At 38.0% G+C, this 19,156-nt stretch overlaps 1 protein-coding gene and 1 long non-coding RNA gene across 5 annotated transcripts in view; one reads left to right on the top strand and one right to left on the bottom strand.

The window, feature by feature from the left end:
* Nucleotides 1-19,156, top strand: part of VEZT (vezatin, adherens junctions transmembrane protein) — a 58,052-nt gene that overhangs the window by 2,940 nt on the left and 35,956 nt on the right. For all 4 annotated transcript variants that reach the window (XM_074539603.1, XM_074539602.1, XM_074539605.1 and 1 more), the window contains exons 2-3: nucleotides 11,876-12,010; nucleotides 17,211-17,300. In XM_074539603.1, coding sequence (XP_074395704.1) covers nucleotides 11,876-12,010; nucleotides 17,211-17,300 — 225 coding nt within the window. The remainder of the gene's footprint in view (nucleotides 1-11,875; nucleotides 12,011-17,210; nucleotides 17,301-19,156) is intronic.
* LOC141728833 (uncharacterized) overlaps nucleotides 1,303-19,156 on the bottom strand; it is a 28,187-nt gene continuing 10,333 nt past the window's right edge. Inside the window, exon 4 of the long non-coding RNA XR_012580046.1 lies at nucleotides 1,303-14,791. This is a non-coding gene — a long non-coding RNA (uncharacterized LOC141728833). The remainder of the gene's footprint in view (nucleotides 14,792-19,156) is intronic.

Raw genomic sequence — 19,156 nt, 5'->3', positions numbered from 1 at the left:
AAGAAGCTTCTTGTTCAAACTAGCTAAATTTCTTCATCATTTTTCCAGTGGAGGGACTGTGTCAGGACTTTGATGATTTATAACTGCCACCTAATTTCTGACTGGAAGTTTATTCATGGCCACTTCATACCTACTTGCACATCAGCTAATATTTTCCGTTATCTTATATAGTTCTTATCTGTCTCTCGAATTTACAGAATCACAGAAACATTTAGGTTGGAAAAGACCTCTGAGATCCAGTCCAACCTTTGGCTGATCACCACCTTATCAGCTAGGACCATGGGCCAGTTGTTTCTTGAACACCTCCACAAACAGCGACTCCACCACCTACCTGTAGTAGTGCTTAAGTCCTCTTTGTGTTAAGGAATTTCTCCTGGTATCCAACCTGAACCTCCCCTGGTGCAGCCTGAGGCTGTGCCCTCTTGTCCTGGTGCTGGTTTCTGAGAGTAGAGTTTAACTCATATAGGATGACAGGGTAACTGCTCAGTATGTGTCCTTGATTTTATCAACAGCTTCCACGTAATTGGAGACTTTACACCTCTGCTGTTGTCTGTTCTTAAATTGCATGCCATTATCAATACCCACTTAAGGCCTTCCCATTCTTTTTCTATTATGTTTCAATCCTTTTCTGCATATATGATGCTCCTTGGTCTTATCAGAAAATGTCATTAGCAAGGGTTTTGATATAAGTTTAATTATGGCAAATATCAAAGCTTTTAAAAATGCAAAAGCATTGACCAAAGACTCATCCCTCATGAACTCCATTAGTAACCTTCTGATCCAATGGCTTTCCGTTCAGTGTAGACCACTGTTATCTCTGCCATCAACATACTTGGTTCCTTTCTCATCCTTTTTATCTAACTGATATGGCACAATATCAAAAGTCCATAACCATACAGAATAGTGTAAAAAGTTGACATAAACTTCCTGCATTTCCTTTATCTAAAAATTAGCTGTCTTATCAAAGAAAGATGTCAAGTGAGTTGGGTACAATCTACCTCTGGTGAACCAGTGTGATATCTTCTTTGATGATCATTTGTTTTCTTCTTTGTCTTTGAATTTTGCAAGAAAGAATAATTATTCTCAGTAACACACTGGCTTTTGATCAAATTCATAGACCTGACATATTCTTGATTGCTTTTTCTCCTTTTAAATATAGGCACTATGCTTGGAATTTTTTCTGCTTTTGAGTTTATAGATTATTAAAAATACTTTCTGCTCCATCTTTTATCTCCTGTGCCCATTCTTTCAGAACACTGGGATGAAGGTGATCCAAATACTGCATTTTCAGCTTCCAATTCCTGTTTTCAGCTGTGCAATTTGTCCTATATTTTAATGAGTGCAAGCTTGTTTGGTTTATTTTTTTTTTTACCTTTGGACAGATATTCAAGCTGTGCTCACAGAACCACAGAATGTTTGAGATTGAAAGGCAGCTCTGGAGATCACCTGGTCTACCTTGCTCAAGTAGGGTCATGTAGAATCAGTAGCCCAGGACCATGGTCAGATGGGCATCTTCACAGATAGAGAAAGATCTCACAATCTCTCTGGGCAACCAGTGCCAATACTCAGTCACTCTCACACCAAAAAAATGTCTTGATGTTCAAAGGGAACCTCATGTGTTTCAGTTTGTGCCCATTGCCTCTGGTGCCATTACTGGGCACCACTGAACAGTGCCCATTTCTCTCCCCTTTGCACTCTTTCTTTGGATACGAGACCCACCCGGAGGTTTCTCCAGGCGCACCGGTCCCAGCTCCTTCCTCAGTTTCACCCAGACACCCCTGAAATCCCAGAAAGTGATCCTTGCTGTGTCAGAGCAGTTCTGGTAGAGGAGTTATAGGTGACTTTATTTTCTGATTTAATTCTGTGTATTTAGAAGAAAGTTACTCAGGCTGCACAAATATATGATTTTGACACAATATCAAACTCACACTCCCTTAGATTTTTAAGGGCTTTTGCATATATAGTGTTTGAAATACAAGCCTTTATGTCAGAATGATGTACATGTACAATTGTGCAATACTGAATTTCATTAGCATAAAATTTCCATTTTTAAAATTTTTAATTAGGAAAGAAATATTTTCTCACTTGAGACGTTGTTTTAGTTCATTCATGAGTCTTGTGCCATTCCTACAACCAATTCTGCCCATATTATTTACTTAATATTGCTATTCATCAGCTATTTCAGTACTAGTAGAAATTACATGTTACAGAATAGCTGGCTGTGTGTCATGATGGTTGTATCACTGTGGAATCTAATGTTTTATTCTAGCTCTAGAGGATCTTATCATTACTGTAACTCCAGACTTTTAAATTTGGGGTTGTTTGGCCCAGTAGAAGTCCCAGACTGAACAATACTTTATAAATCACTACTTATTTAGGCATCAAACCAAGGTGCTGCCTGCATGTAATGTTCTGATCCACAGATTTCTGTAAGATTGGAAAGAGATGCTAGGGAGAAGCACCACCATTTCCCAGCATGATACACTACATACAGAACAGCCTTTAGCTAATACATTCCCTACATGCCTACAATAGTAAAACATGTCTAAAATATGGGGTTTCTTAGAGTATTGGTACATCACTAAATGTTCAAGTCCTTATCTGAACTCTTGTAAACCATACGTTTAAAAAGTTGAGCTTTTATCAAAACACTCAGTCACGTGTTTTCACAATTTTTTTTCCCCTAAATTAACTGTTCTAAAATAATTTTGTTTAAAAAACTAAACAAAAAACAAGGAATCTAACCTCAGAAACTGTTGTCATCTTATTGCAGGGGTTCCATACTGTTCTCTCCTTATTGCAAAAATTTCATACCTTCTTGGTGGTTTCTCATGGGGAGCTCCTCCAAGCACTGACTCTTCTTCACAAAGTAGCAAACTGACTCAATTCCATTCTCAAGCAGCCACCCCACTCTTTTATAGCATCTTCTTCTCATTGGTTACAGCTGTGACCTGTTAAAGTCAGGCCTGTTCCTAATCTTTGATAATTGGCCCAGCTGCAACTCCTTAGGGGTAAGATTATTTTCTACACTATCTTTATTTCCTTATATTCTATCCCCCTACAAGAAACTTCTTGTTGTGATGAGACTTTTAAGTCACTTTCATTCAAAAAGCTGAAAACTTTAGGACTTGCAAAATAATGTTTTTTTTGTCAAGCATCAGACTTATAATGCTGTATTCTAAAAAAATAACGTCTCAAGCACACATAGGAAAAAGAAGCCTCCTTCCTATCTCCCCCATAATCCTCACCATCATCTAAGAAATTTAGGATTACCTAAACCAAAGGCCTTCAAAGCCTCAAACAAGAGTTAAACCCTCTTAGTTCCTGGTAAAGTCCACAGGCTATTACCCTGCATCCCCTAAATGCAACTCAGGTGCTTCAATTAAGCTAGGACCTCCCAATTCCCTAGGCAGATGGGCTTTGATGCCATGATACTGTAGTTAACAGCTGCATGCCCTAACCAACAGGCCTCTGCTAAGGCTCCGGGACATGACTGTCGGAAATGTATCAGAAACGTGTCTGAAAACCAGCATTCACATACCTTCAACAGTACTGTCAGTAATGCTCTGTTAGTAGGATTTTTCTCACTGAATATTGGGTGAACTAAAGATGTAGTAATCTTATTTTTTATGTATGCATACAATAAAGCCAGTTCTAAATACGGGGCTCTGTCAAAGTCACAGTTCACTTGTCATTCTAATGAACTGGTTCTGGGACTGTGCTTTGTCTGCTTGGAAGTGTGGGCTGTTGGCAGAAGAAGTGTTTGGGCTTCACTCCTCTTTTGCAGTTTATTCATATCCTCTTTGTGCAGGCACCCGGATTTGTGGGTGATGCTGCACAGTGGCTCAGGAGACTGATGAGACAAACTAATCAGGCTAAGGAAAAAAAAACATCCTAGTTTTTTTCCTATCAGATTGTTTCCTTGCTCCATCTCACTACTCAGCTGCATAAATTAGAACATCAGCGTTCTAAAGTGGTACTGCAGCTTTCAGCTGCAGCCACGGGTAATGGCAGGTTCAATTGACCATGTGAATGCAGCCTGGGGAGATGGCTCTGCTGAGGATTGCAGTGTGCTCTACAGGCACTGGGGCTGGTGATGGATGGACTGTTTCACATATTTTGCTTCTCAGCGGTTTGCTCAGTTGAAGGGAAGGACAGACTGTGCTCCTTTTCATCACATGACTGGGGGCAGGTGATACCACAGAGAAAATAAAGTGCAAGCTTAAAACTATGTGAAGAACAGTCTGGTTGTTGCAGAGGCCAAGACAACTCATCAAGCATTTCTGGATATCAGAAGAAATAGATTAAAGTATTATATGGACCATAGAGTCTGTAAATCTATATTGCCATTACTATTTTTAACCGAAAATTTTAAGATGAATGTACACAATGATTCAGAGTAAATTTTGAGGTCTGTTTTTTAATCCTCCTCTGTATTTGTTGCTCTGGAGTCATGTACAGAGGGTTAATACTGCAGTACTCCTCTTACAACTTCAAGTCATGAATCAACTTTCTTGAGACACTGGAATAGAAAGAATTGCTCAGTGTAGTTTTCTTTTCATCTTCTTAATGTGACTGCCTTTTGTTTCTTGATTGCCTTTCTTTTCAGTAAAGATGTTTTACTGTGTGTCGTTAGGAGTAAGAATTAACATGATCTGTGGTAGATAAGTTGATTATTTGGAGCTAATGTTTTAAAGAGGTTTCAAAAATGTATCAGAAATATTTCACTAGTTTATCAGTTGGGTGCATTAGTTTCATTAATTGAGTTTTGAATATAAATGAAGGAGTAAATCTGTGAGTTAGTGACTGGTGTAAAGCAAAGCAGCCTTACTGTATCATCAGCCTAGTCTGATGAGTGACTTCTCACCCAAAACTCCAGGTACAGAGCCGGCTGGCTTCTTATCTTGTCCTTCAGGGAAAGTAACGTTTACCACTTTTACTTGCAGTTTTTCCAGTATTTTTCATCTCTGTCAGAAAGAACCTGCTCAGCTTTTCACCTGCATTTGCAGGTCCACTTTTGATGGGTAAACAGTGCAGAGCTCACAGTGAATTTCAGTGCTTTGTCTAGTATGTAATGTTTTTTTCTAAAGCTTTTCCACGATGGCAGTGATGTGCAGCCACCTGCTGTAAAATGCAAAGGAAAGAGAATTCCCATGTCAGAGATGCAGTGATACAGAAATATACACAGGCTGTAAAACTTCCCAAACTCTTGAGGACACGAGTCCATACAAAATAGGTACATACAATGGAATCCCAGAATATGCTGAGTTGGAAGGGACCCAACTGAGTCATCAAGACCAACTGCAGGCCCCATGCAGGACACCCCAATAGCCACATCACAGTCCTGAGAGTATTTTCCAAATGCTTCCTGAACTCAGACAGGTCTGTTGACATGGCCCCCTTCCCGAGGAGCCTGCTCCAGTACTCAGCCACCCCTAAGGTGAAAACTTCTCTCCTGATACCCAACCCAAACTGCCCCTGACCCAGCCCCATGCCACCCCGCCATGCCGAGTCCTGCCACTGGCCAAAATATTGTGCATCAAAAAATATCTGGGAACAGTAACAGATTAATGGCTTTAAAGTAGTTCTCAGAGCCTGCTTGTAAAGCAGATGATACAGTAGTGCTGGAGAAGCCAAGGTCTGTGCTGCTGTGGCAGTGAAAGCAGAATAAGAAATCTAAATGACTCTCTGGCTGCCTTGAAGTCATTGTCTGATAGCAGCCGTGTCAGCAGCGCCTGGCTCTCTGTCAGCCGCTGCTCAGGAGGAGGTGGTTACCAGCCAGGAGAATATGACCAAGGCTTTTAAACACCATTGCTTGGAAAGTCTTATTAATGGCTGAATATGAGATCAATTGGCAATAATTCTTTCAAGCAGCATCTTTTTAAAAGCCTTTAGCAATCTGTCATCTTTGTCTCCCTCCTCCCAATTAGAAAGCCACATTAGTCAGGAGAAATCGCATGATCCTGGGAAGTTTCAAACTGCATCCGCTGATGCTGGGAGGAAAATGCCTCTGTGCAGGGCCACAGGTGCAGTTACAGTGACAGCTTCTTCTCATCCTCATCTCGGATCATCCTGGAGGGACAAGCAGAGAGAAACGGGGAGGTGGGCGACATTCTGTCAGGTGCCTGGGAGCAGTACCAAAGAGAAAAATGGAACACGCTCTTCCAGGAGACGAAGATCGCGCTGTCTGTGAGTGTTAGCTCAACTTTTTCACATCTCTTTGGAGAGAGGGGAAGGTTTCAGTATTGGTAATTTGTTCTGAGTTTAGCCACCTGTTCAGCATACCTTAGCCTTTGCTGTCATTCTGGTAGAAATGTTTCATCTTTTGGGGTTTTAAACTGATAATTCATAATTGTAGTTGTTTTGGAGGTGGCTTAAGCTCCCACAGTATTTTTGACATACTGGAAACCTCAGCTTTGAACAACATCTGTATTTTAGGAGGAGCTCTTTAAGCCTTTGTCCGATGTCATTAAATGCTACTTATAAGGTTAATCTGTTTAATTAGCTACTAAGTGGCAAATTGTGTTATAGTAAAGAACATGGGTGAGGGAAGCCCCTGTCTTTATTGGAGAAATCCTGAGTCATTTGCTTCATGATGCATCAGCAAAAATAATTGGGTGTGGCTTTGATTTTCAGCTGCTATTGTAACAAGGCTATAAAAGCTAACAGTGTCTTAGTCTCTGATATGTGCATGCAAAGTTTTTCTCAAAATGCCTCAAATATTAAAGTGTGGCATCTGTGCTTGCAAGGCTGTAATTGATGTAAGTATTTCAGTATTTATCTATCAAAAGCAACTGTTTTCTGAGGCTAGTGAATTTTCTATTAATACAGCGTTTCCATCACATAGTAATAGGCAATGTTACGTCTAATTATATTTTATTGTTTGCCTTGATTTTGATTTTTTAAAAATTTTTACTGTCTTATAATTGCAGACACAATTGCAGTCTTCAGTTTAGATGATGTTTTTTCCTAACCCAGGCCAGTGCTCTTAAAATAAGTACTGGGGAAGTGTTAAAGACCCACAGTAATTTAGTGGATTGTTCTTTAATCCTGCAAAATATATCCTGGGTTTAGAAATGAGTCTCAACCACTTTCAGCAATGAAAAAAGGAGAATTGTAATTAAACATATGTTTGTGAGTGAAATAACTTTTAGCACTATGGATGTAAAATAAATATGCTCATGGAGTTGTGAATGAAGAGGAAAGGATTTTTTTTCTTGATTTTGTTAATGGAAGCTTAGATAAACCTATACTGTACTGTAAATGGTTGCACTTGAATGGCTTTGCAGTATTACTGTATACTGAGTTAGAAAAGTCATAAAAAGATAAGTGGTTTTTTTGTTGGTGTCTGCTGAGTCCATAGAAAACTCTGATTCTTCAAACTTTCAGAAACTATGTTCCTACTCAGTACATCAGCTGTTTCTGACTATCTTGCTTCACTTGTTAACAAGTTTTTTCATATATAATCTGTATAAAGTACATCAAAGAAGAATGGGTTTTAGTCTTCTGTCTGTTCTGGAACTGTTTCATTTCCAGCACTCATTTTGGACAATTAACATAATTTTAAAAAATGCACTGGCCCCAAATGTAATCCCTGTCTCCTGTGTCTCAGAAAGTGACTTATAAGAAGCAGCAGCAACTTGGAGGAAACTTTAGGAATAAATACAGCATATTGCTGAAAAACCTTGTTTTGGTATCAATTACTTTAGATAAGATACCAAATTGATACCAATTGATAGGAAATATTCAGATAATATTTCCTATCAGTAGCTGATAGTATGATGGTAACATAATAATAAGCTTAATTATTTTTTTAAATTTCCTCTCTACTTTTTACATTATTCATTACCATGTCATTCTGCCAGAGACAACTAGAAATAAACAAACAAACCTGACTGTCAAACAGGAGTAATACTAATGATTCTACTTATTATCTAAGTTGAGAGTGGTTAAAAGTAAAAATTCAAAAGTACATGGAATAGATTCCTCTAGAATAATATGCTGTATTAATAGGAAGATGAGATTTTGTATTTAAAATTCCCTCTTTGTGCCATCCACTGAAACAAACTTGCTGTCCCTTTACCTTACATTCTAATGTAAAAGCTTTTTCACAGATCTAATTTTTTTTATTATTACCACCTATTACTGCTTGCAAGGATAAACTTTCTGGTATATCCTGAATTTCTTCAAATAAAAGTGTAGCATTTATATCACATGCAGAAATGTAGAAGGTGTTGTGGGTTTTTGTTTTTTTTTTTTTTCCTTTTTAATGTTGGACTGTTGTAAAAACAAATGTATGAATTCTGGGCAAAAAAAAGTTGGGAGGAAACAAGGCAGAGGCCTCCTATTTTCCCCAACCAAGAAGTGTACCTTTTGCATATTATCATGATATTTGCAGGTGAAAGCAGCTGAGCTGACAGTGCTGATGAACAACAGCATGAGTTCAAACCAAGGAACTTCTCTCACATTTAGAAGTGCATGTTCAAGAATAAGTGCAGGTCTGCAATCTTTTTTATGGGAAAGAAGGTTTTTAGGAGTGAGAGGTTTGGGTAAGGAACTAAGCTAAAAACTTAGAGCTATAATTTGTGATACATTAGACACATTATGAGATTTAATTATTGCTTTTAGAGCTTTGTGAGGACAAAACATGCTTTGTAAGCATTAAGTGTAGTACTTCTGTCTTTTATGCTGAAACACAGTATACAAAATAGTAAGTTTTAATGGTATCACATTGCAATTGTGTAGTAGCATAATTAATAATATTCTGATTCCTTGATAATATTGGAAATTTTGTATGAATGTCCACACATAAAATCTACCCTTTGACTTTTAAAAATTGCTTTAATGGATTTTCTAGCCATTACTTTCATGTCATGGGAGATATTATCTCTAGATTGGTGGAGACAGCCTCCATTTTTTCCTCTTTGATTATAGGCAACCATGAGTTACATAGACCACACAGCTTTGCAAGTGACAGGCCAGTAGGAAGTGAAATACAATAAATAAATAAATAGTGTGGGTTTGTGTTAGCATAGACTAATGTATGTATGCCATCTGTAGTATTTCTAATTGGAGTGAAATCTTCAGATTTTTCTAAATAAAATGTGAGGCTGCCTGTGCTACACAAGAGACCTCATTCTTAATGGATGATTTTTGTGATTAGTTGTTAAGATTCCTAATAATCTAATTTCAGAAGGGCCTCAGCCCAATTCTTATTACTTGCTTTCTTTGTCCACATCTTGCATGTTTCTAATGGATTCAGAAACAAGGAACTATGGTGGTTTTACTTACATAAGGAATTTTAGTCACAGCATAGCTCTTGGTCATTGAAGTTTATAAAAATACAGGATTCTTCCAATATGCAAGTAAGTTCTGCTAATAATATTTCAGAAAGAATGGAACAGACAAAGCATGTGGAGCCAAAGAAATCTGTTAGAGGAAGATTTTGTAGCCTGAGTACTTTCTGAGAAACTGAAAGAGAAGACCCAACTGAAAAATAAAACCCATTATCTAATTGAAGGAATTACATTTACATTAAATTTTAATTAATTTTGATTTCCTAAGCTAATAGTCAGAAAACTAATTTCCAGTTCTGAACAGGGATAAAAATGTGTAAATTTACCCATTACAAGACCATGTAAAAGCCTTCTAAGAGTTAGTCAGAAGGGATTTATGTAAAACTAGTAAGGTGCCCATATTCTACCTTAATTACAAGAACAAATAAAATTATTCTTCCTAGCTAGTGGCTGAAATCTGAAATTTCATTAATGTTTGGAGAGATGGTGTACTTTTTACTGTTTCTGTAGAGTAGAAAATCTACTAATTACAGTTAGATGGAAGGTTGTGATGTAGCTAGGCAACCAGAAGAATTGGGCATTTTTACATCTAGGCCATATTGCACTTACCAGTGATAGCTTTCCAAATTTTAGATAATTCATTTTCAGTGGATAATCTCTGTCTGTCTCCACCTCTCATTCTGCCTTCCTTCATCCGTTTTTGTTAGGAAATGGAACTAATCTAAACAGCAATAGACCAGTTTTCTTGATCAACTTTTAAAAATTATCTCATTATGGACCCCAAAGAAAGGTGCACCCTGAGATAATAGTAGAAAAACTCCTTGTTATTTTTGGGTTATTTTGCCAGCTGTCTGTATGCTGGTGAGTGCCAATGAAGAGCAGTCATGTGTCATATAATGGCAGGTGCAAGTATGGTCAAGATGATGGTCAGGTTTGCCAAGAGCCTAGATATGATTTCCTTGAAGTTCCTGGAGCAAGCCTTATAACTGTGATTTTTGAAGAAAAAATTATCTGTTCACCCACTGCTTTGTCTGTGCCTTCATCTAAATGGGGAAAATTCCATGCTACCCTAAAAGTTCCTGTGTGGAGCTGTTCAGGTTGTTCCAGGTGTGTTGGCAGTGCTCAGCCTGGCTCTGTATGAAAGCCATTTTAAGACAACGTTATGCATATTTGTGCATATTCTCAGTTTTGTCCTGAAGTTAAGTGAATTTCACTGGGTCTTAAGTAGGACAAGTATTCTAGCCTATTAAATTTTCTCCTCCATTTTAATTAGGGAATTCTGGTAAAATAGCATGTTCTACTTAGAGAGAAACAGCTGGTCCAGAACAGCACAGTTTAATTAGAGTTGGATGCATTTTGAAAAAGTACTCAACCATGGAAGAGGGGTATTTGGAGAAAACATAGGATTGTGTCATCCATCACACTGGGAATTTCTCAGAAGGAAATGAGTCATTAACCTATCCTAGTGTTTTGCACAATCATTGTTATTATTGTGGGTGAATGTGATTGTCTGTACCTGTGAGCTGGTATGAATATTTAAGTTTCATGTAATGACTGGATGCTGAATCTGTTGTGAGTAACTGAAACAGAGTAAACACAAGTATGATTTTGCATGCCTTAAACAGATAAGAGGGATTAAAATAGCACTCTGGTGATAGGGTTAAGAAAAATTCCTGAAGGTAAAAATTTATTCAGCTGGTATGCATGATGGCTATCAAGTTTTATTTCATGGCAAGCAGTCATTTGAGATTTGGCTGTGTTGGTACATAGTCAGAGTTAGGTGGGCCCCTTCACAACTTGCACCAGCAAGTTAATAATAGTCAGTGTAATATTAGTGGTAGGTGTTCTGTAGGTGGTTATTTCTGCAGGCCTCCACAACTGTGCATCATTTACTGTAAGGTTTTTACTTTCTATATACAGTATTTTGGTTGATAATATGTTAAATTAGGATGTTGGTGTTCTTTCTATGCAGTTGGCTAGGGTTTGCATACTCTCGTTAATAAAAGTTTTCAGAGCTCAAAATTAATCTCTGTCTAACTGGGCTCTATCAGACAAATGGCTGAGAGTTTCTCTTAAAAATGAAGTCTCTTTACATGTCCTGAGTAGAACTGGAGTTATCCTAGGTATTGTTTTCATCAAATGTGTTCTACATACTGCCATATATGTAGTTGTAAACTGAAAAATAAGAGTTAAGTAAATCTAGATACCTGGTGCAGATAACAGGAAGATATTTCACAGATCTATATAGATAAATATCTGATCATTCCAAATATCACTGTTCTCTGGTGATCAGAATTCCGTACTTTTTCTGTTTTATTAAGGACTGTAAATCCTTTTTGCTGCAGTTTTAAAAAGTTGAGTTGCTTTTTGTTTGTGTGCTGTGGGATTTTTGTTTTAAGCCAGAATACCAGTACCATCTTTGGAGAAAGCAAAAGCCTTTTTCTAATTTTTTTTTTTCCATTTCTCAATCCATTCATTGCTCACTGTGTGGTTGCTGAATTCACAGTGGTGTTTTGTGGGAAACACAGAATGATTTTTAACGCTGTTTTTATTTCTCCTTTTTCTAACTGCCTTTTCAGAATTCCCCACTGTACCAATATCTGCAGGATTTGGGACACACAGATTTTGAAGTATGTTCCTCAGTGTCACAGAAGGCAGAGCAATGTGCAGCAGCAGAAAGCCAAAGGGAGCAGACTGTGCGTGCTGCCCAGAAGGTGAGCAGTTTCCTGTTGCTGAGTATTTATCTTCTCACAAGAGAACTGCATTGCTTCACAAATAGGAGAAATCAGAACAGAGAGAAATCACTTCCTCTATTTAAAAATGCAAAGACAAAAATCCCCAGACAATGAACCTCAGCCCTTTATCATATCTGGAAGTTGTGGTTAATCAGTATAGTTTGGAGTGGTTCTTTGCACTCACATAAGCTACGGAAACAAGAAGCTTTGATAAATAATTTTTGAGTGTTAAAAATTATCTTATGTAGTGGATCTTACTATGTTAGCTTAGCATGATGTTCTCGGAATAGAACCTGTAATTTTCTAGAACAGAATATTTATAGTTTCCAGCACTTCCCAAGCATTCAGTTGCTAAGTATAGCTTTGTCTGTGACACAACATATTAAGAAAGAGGATTTCTGGGAAGTAGAAATGCAGTAACCAATTTGAATGAGATAGTTATGAGATGTGGATAGCTATTGCATTTCTAATAACGATTGCTTCTATCACTGGTCACAAAGCAAGGCTGAATTTAAATTGGGATTTAACTCACCATTTTCTTTATTTTGAGCTACCTTTAAAAGTACTCATGGAAATATTAGGTCTACCACTTTTGCTTTTCAAAGTTGTCAGCTGGCACTCACCATAACCCTCAAGAAATCACCTGAAAATATGTTTTCTCTTTAAAGTTAATGGCTGGTTTGTGGTATGTTTACACTGAAGGTACCTATTCTGACTTAGTGTAGTAAGACTTTGATTAAGTGTTTATGTATTTATTTATTTATTTATCAAATGTTTACATTTGTTCACTGTTAATTAAAAAAATAGGATGACATTTCATTGGTTGATACTCTGTTGGTTACTATGAAGTAATGCATGGACTGTCATCTACATTATTTTGCATAGTTACTTTTGTGGCAGTCAGCAAATCAGTATGATATTGTGTTTGTGTATATAATTTCCACTGAATTTTATACAAAAGTGCTGTGGGGTTAAGAACCTCAAAAGTATTAAGATATACTGCTTTTAAAAACCACAGGTATTCTGTTTTTTTCCCCTCCCTTCCCCTCAAGCATTTTACACTTAATTTTATTGTGTTGGCAGCAATTCCTCCAGTATTGTGTCAGATGTAGAAGTAATTTTTCATGGTTTGCCTTGCAACTTGAAGGGAGTGGGTGTGTGAAAATGGGCTGTCCATTTCTTACAAACACTGGGTGATGTTCACATTGTCTCATCTATGTCTAGACAAGGATACATAGTAGAAATGAGGAAGAAACCTGTGTGTATTTTTTAGTGATCAATTGTCAGAGATTCTTCCTGCTGCAATTCCAGTACCAGTTGGGAAGAGTTAACACTTCTCTTTTGTAACCTGATGTCAGAAAGTCTGTTTTTGTCATTTGATTTCTGTGTCCCATTTTGGTAGGGTGTCTCAACCGGAAAGAAATGAGGGAGAGGCTGCTGGCCACACGTTTAGAAAAGTAGACTGCATTTAGGAGGATCTGAGGCTTTGTTGCAATGTTTTTATGACATACAGACAAATAATTTGCATTCCTATCCAGTAATTTCTCAGTTTTACATGAGACTGTTACCATTTCCCTTCTCTTGGCCTTCACTGGCCTAGTCTACTGAAATGATAAAATGTCTGGAAAATAAATGGTTTCTGACTTCTGAAAATGTACCTACCCACAGTCCTAATATAAAATGATCTTCCTTGAGGCTTGATGTAACTATGATTACAGGGAGCAGATGCTGTTCCACACTGAGTGATTCCCAGTATGTATATATCACTTTCCTTCTGTTCTGAAAAGCAAGTTTTCAAATGCCTTAAACACTTTATTAAAATAAGAACGTAAAAGCTGAAGTCTTGCCTTGTCTTTGAGTTGTTTCCTCCTCTTTTGTTCAGTCAAGTGGGAACCCTGTGCAGCTGAAAAGCAGGTGACATGCAGCAAGAATCTGGCACAGCAAAGGTCTGCTTTGGGATCTTCAGAGACTGACAAAACAAATCTGAGGAGAAGAGGTTCCTAGTGACTGATACAAATATTTCTCTTGTGTCTTGCTGTCCTGCCAAGCAAAGCGTGTGGTTCAGCTCTAAGGAAACGCAGAGGCACCAGTTGAATTTGAAGCAAATCTTAAATACTTCTCAGGACATGTAGTTTTGGTGGTGTTTTTTTGGCCTTTTTTTTTTTTCAATTGGAATATGGTCTAAATAAACCATGAATTAAAAAGCTGTAAAGGTGTTTTAAGGTTGTGTTCTAGAGGCTGATGAAATGCCAGGCTCCCATCTGAGGGATTATGGACGTGTGATTTAGCATAGTAGTTGTAGGTGCAGTGTTCCTGGCTGTGCCAGTCTCTGGAGAAAGTTACAGCTGTAGTCCTGGTCTCATGATCACCTGATACTCAAAAGCACTGCTAGTAAGAGGTCCTAGACTTGTTTTCTGGAATTAAATCTCATTTGGGTAATTCTGCTTAATCTTTGCAGAATTTGTCACTTCCCATTTACATCTTTCTTTTCTCAGCCATTTTCCTAGACTGCTGTGCATATCTGAATGTTTAAACTGATGATACTGACATACTTTGTCCCACCTTAGATATGATGATATTTTTCCATTAGAACAGAGCTGGTGCTGGAGGCAGCTTCTGGGAATTGTGTTGGGGCTAGCTGAGAGTAGCTGTGCAGGTGACCTGATGTGGGATGGCAGAGGGACCAGTCCTTTGCATTTGTCCCACCCACTTAATGCAAGGTATTCAGTGTGTAGCATTAGCTTCTTCTGAAGAATCTCTCTACAAAAGAGAAATAGTCCTTAGAATTATTTTTTAGATTCAAATTAATTTACCTAAAATGTGCATGTACTATGCTAATATTTTTTAAATGGTAGGAGTTATGCATCTTTGTTATTTAGTTTACAGAGAGTTTGACTGAGTGTTGTTCTAAAGCTGTAAGAATACTCTGGAAGCCCTGGCAACATGACCTGACTTGTGTGTTGGTGAAAGTAGTTTTACTTCTCAGTAACTCTCCCAATGGGAATGCAGACTGTGAGACACTATTCCAGGGATGTGAATAATTCAGTGTGTTGCTGTACTGTATTGGGTCACAGCCCAAGACAGTGGGTTGTCCTGTTTTGTATTTTCAAGCACTGACTTGCCTGTTGAGTGTTTATGCAAGCTCAGATCTTTATTTTTAAACTAAACCATGGAGAATAAACTAAAAGATTGCTTATGCAGCACACTAGGGTTTTTTTCAGTAACTCCACAGTCTAGTTTAGTAAGGTGGTAGGAGTGTAAAACTGTCCTATGTAAAACTAAACTATGGTGTAGCTTTGAATGTTCATGATAAAAATCCAAAGACTTACAAAGGTTAAGCAGTTGAAAATTATAAGATCCAAGAGGCATGTTCTTAAATTAAATGGATTACTCTTTCCATACCCTGCTTTCAATGTACAGGGAAAAGTACTTTTCACTGAAATACCTGTCTGAAATTCAAATGCAAAGCAAGACCTTTGTTCATTTAATTTCAATTTTCAACAAATTGTAATCAGAAAATTTTACTTCCTTTTGCACTGCTCTGCAAGAAACCTGAAGGATGATCTTGTGCTGCAGTTAGTGACATTCTTCTGACTTATGTAATTGCCCTTGAGCAACATCAAAATACAATCACTTGGATTTATTCCATAGTCTTAAGTGTGAATTGCTGGGATAGCTCCTCCTGCTAAGCCACAATGATGTCAGTGTTTCGGGAAGAGCTGTCATTATGAGATCCCTGTTATTGGTTTGTCTCTTCACTGACCCAAAAACACTTCCTTGTGGCATAGATCTCAAACTCGAACTGTACACAGAAAGATGAGATATTTGTTAAGCAAAGCTTGAGTTAGCTTACTTAAATGGGCACCAAAATAAGTTATTTCAAAAACTGTTGAAGCACAAGGGCTTTAGGGTGATGGTTCCTTATGTTAAGGCTGTTTTGCCCTGCCTTGCTGCACCAGAGTGGTCACACTGCCTTTCAGAAGTCTGCCAGGCTGATCACAGGTTAACTACAAAACTCTGAGCTCCTCTTGCTTGAGTTTGTTCTTCTATTTCCCACTTGTAGTGGAGGGGGAAACCGAGAAAAATACAAACAAGAGGGGAACAAAAAATGGAAAAAAAACCCAAACGAGGGAGAAACAGAAGCTGTCACCTTTTATACATTGAGGTATTAGAATCTGTATGGGTTGGGTTTTTTTATTATTTTGAAACAGTATGCCACAAAATGTAGGCATTTCACAAATAATTTTTTTAACATACATTTTACCTGATTCTATTACATGTCAGCAGTCTGAAGACTTGAGACAGGGCCTCAGAATTCATGAAATACATATGTAACTAAATCTTTTGAAAAATACTTCCTGTCAGTTCAGTCTGAGGAAAGTAGATAGGATGGTGTGTCAAAAGCTGTGCTTTTTTGTTCATTGAATGGCTGCAGACTTAAGCAAAACCATGCATGCATCCATTCAGTTATAATCTGTCATGCATCTTGTTTTAGGAAGATACATGTGTAGAATGTGTGATGAATGAGAGGGAGTCTCTCTATTAATGGCATCTTAAGTTACATTTATAGCTCAGACAAAAGTATGGATTTAGGTTGTGTGGAAAGCAACACAAAGTACCTGGTGGTACACACTGGTGTGGACAGGGAGTTTTTGGGGCATTTCCTCCTCTTACCATCACTCTTCCTGTCTCTGTTTACAAAACCCCTCTGGAGTTCTGCTCGGGCTGCAGTGGGCTGCTGAGGAGAGGTTGTCCCTGTTCTGGTCTTTCACTTCTCCTCAGCCTGCCAGTCATTTAGCCTTTGGGTTGTTATCCCCCAGGAGAGAGAAAGTCTTTCCTATCAATGCAGTAGCTGCCAACTTGAGATCAATATAATCTTAGCTGTAGTTATTTTTAACGGAACAGCATAACAATCCATTATGCTCCAAATAGGTGGGGTTACTGAAGGTTTTATTTTATTCTCCTGTTCACAAGCATACTGACAGGAAGCAGATGTTCTCTTAGTGTACTCTGAAGTTAGGCCAGACACAGTAAGTGAAACTTCCTTACAGGTACTTGGGTCTGAATTAACAAGAATATCAAATGCAGAAGTAAAGGATTTGTCTGCTGTTATTTATTTAACTTTGGCTTTGGTTTTTGGTTTGTTTTTTTTAATTGGAATAATTTCTGTTCCTTTCAGCAAGGTATCCTGTCAAAACTAGTTGAGTTTTTTAGAAGCTGGTTTCCTTTTCCACAGTATAAGAAAAGTGATGACATACTTCACCGACTGGTAAGTGATCACTTTTTTTATTTTTCCATTTCCTTTCCTAATCCACAGGTCTTCCTCTCCTCTGTATCTCATCCTCTGAACATCATCTTTGGTCTGTATTGTTGGTTTTGGCTCTAAGAGTATTACTTATTCTTTAGATGATACTAATTCTGGTTTTCAGTTACTGTGCCAAATTGGGCACAAAAGGACAGGAACAGTATCAGTATCTGGGTTAAAGATGTTCAAAATGTGGAAGATAACAAAATATTTGAGAAATTTAAGAAATTATTGAAAGCTGAAATGAGTTTAATTGCAGTGTAGGTTCCCCTTTGGTGGAAGGCATTGGGGAGACACTGACTGAGAATGTCCTCATGTTGTAGCCTAGTGCCTCACAGAGACCAGCTGAGACAGAAAGTTCTAGAGCTTCAGCTGTATATTGCTTCACCATATTTCAGCTTGTTGGCTCAGGCACAGCACCACCCCAGTGCAGCTCTACTGCCTCAGGACCAATCCTCTTTGTTCCTACACTGCTCTCTACAGGGCTTCTGCCTTTGGGAAAGGCAAAGCAAGCTCTGTTTGCTCCTTCTCTGCAGCACCACTTTCCAGTCTGGGCTTGTCTCAGATCTGCTTTAACTTGTACCCAGCTCCTTCATGCTCCTAGTATGGCTTGCAAATGTCACTTCAGACTGTTCCAGAATCTAGAATTTTGATTTATTTTTTTCTACCATGATGTAGGGATAATGGTTTCAAATGGAGCTTCAAAAGAAAACACTGAGCAACATGAGACGTTAGAATTTTCCATTTCTCACAGTTCTGCTGTATGTCAGTTCACCTTTATCTCAGGAGGACATAATTTCCTCTGAAAAATTAGTGATCTTTGATTAACTTTTTTTCTTCCTCCCTCTTCCCCTATGAATCAAGGGTATTAACAGCAATTTTTAGCTTTACTTTCTTAAGATGGAGGAATAACTGAAGAACATGGAAAACATGTTTGTCCTGCTGCACACTCCAGCAGAGTACTGAAATGACACAGGATGCGTCGGAGGAGGGCAGAGTTTCCTCTTGCACACAGTCCTGAGACAAATGTTTTCCATTAAAAGTAGAATGAGAGTTATCTGAGGTGACATCTGTGCATGGAATTAAATTTCTCAACTAGCTATCTTATGGTTTCATAAAGAATCTCATTCTGTCAGTGACAGAATGAAACAGATTTTGTACTGTGAAATGTCACATTTATGTTAAAAGTTTCTATTAGAGACTTTTCAGAAATACTCTCTTTTCTCTCCTGTACTTGGCTAGATTCAGGGATGCACATGTTCAGTGTTTGTTGGGTTTTGTTATGACATTCTTAACTTCAAGTAATTATGGTTTGGTGCAGTATGCAAATAAAAATTTCAGGGAGCTACTCTGATGGCTGTATTTGTCTTTATGAGCTCCATATTTGTCTTCAAGAGCTATAGTTGGGGCAAAAGTAGCAAATGCTAATGGCTTAAAATTCTCAACCATGTAACTCCCTAAAGCTTGCCTGAGGTTTAGCAGGTGGGAGGTCTTCAGAGCCCCATGCTGTTTCATGTTTGTATGGAGGTCCCTTGGGAAAGGTACAGAATCCTGCAGGATGGTACTCCACTGCCTTGGCTTGAGGCTTCGATCCAGTGCTGACACTGCTGTTATTAAGTGTCCACAAGTGGCATTTGTTGACTAATTAGCAGTATCTCTCTTTCTCTCTATAAGTTTTGTTTGTTTGTTTGTTAATGATATAAATGATGTCATGACATTTTTAAAAAAAGTAATTTTCTGGTTTTTTAATTGGCATACTCTGTGGTGTGTTTCCAGTTATTGTTACAATCTGGGTCAGATCACAAAGTCAGTGTGATGCA

Source organism: Zonotrichia albicollis, chromosome 4, assembly GCF_047830755.1.
Source record: "Zonotrichia albicollis isolate bZonAlb1 chromosome 4, bZonAlb1.hap1, whole genome shotgun sequence".
Lineage (NCBI taxonomy): Eukaryota > Metazoa > Chordata > Aves > Passeriformes > Passerellidae > Zonotrichia > Zonotrichia albicollis.
Note: the sequence above shows the minus strand (reverse complement) of the source record. Positions and strands in the feature narration are given on the sequence as shown.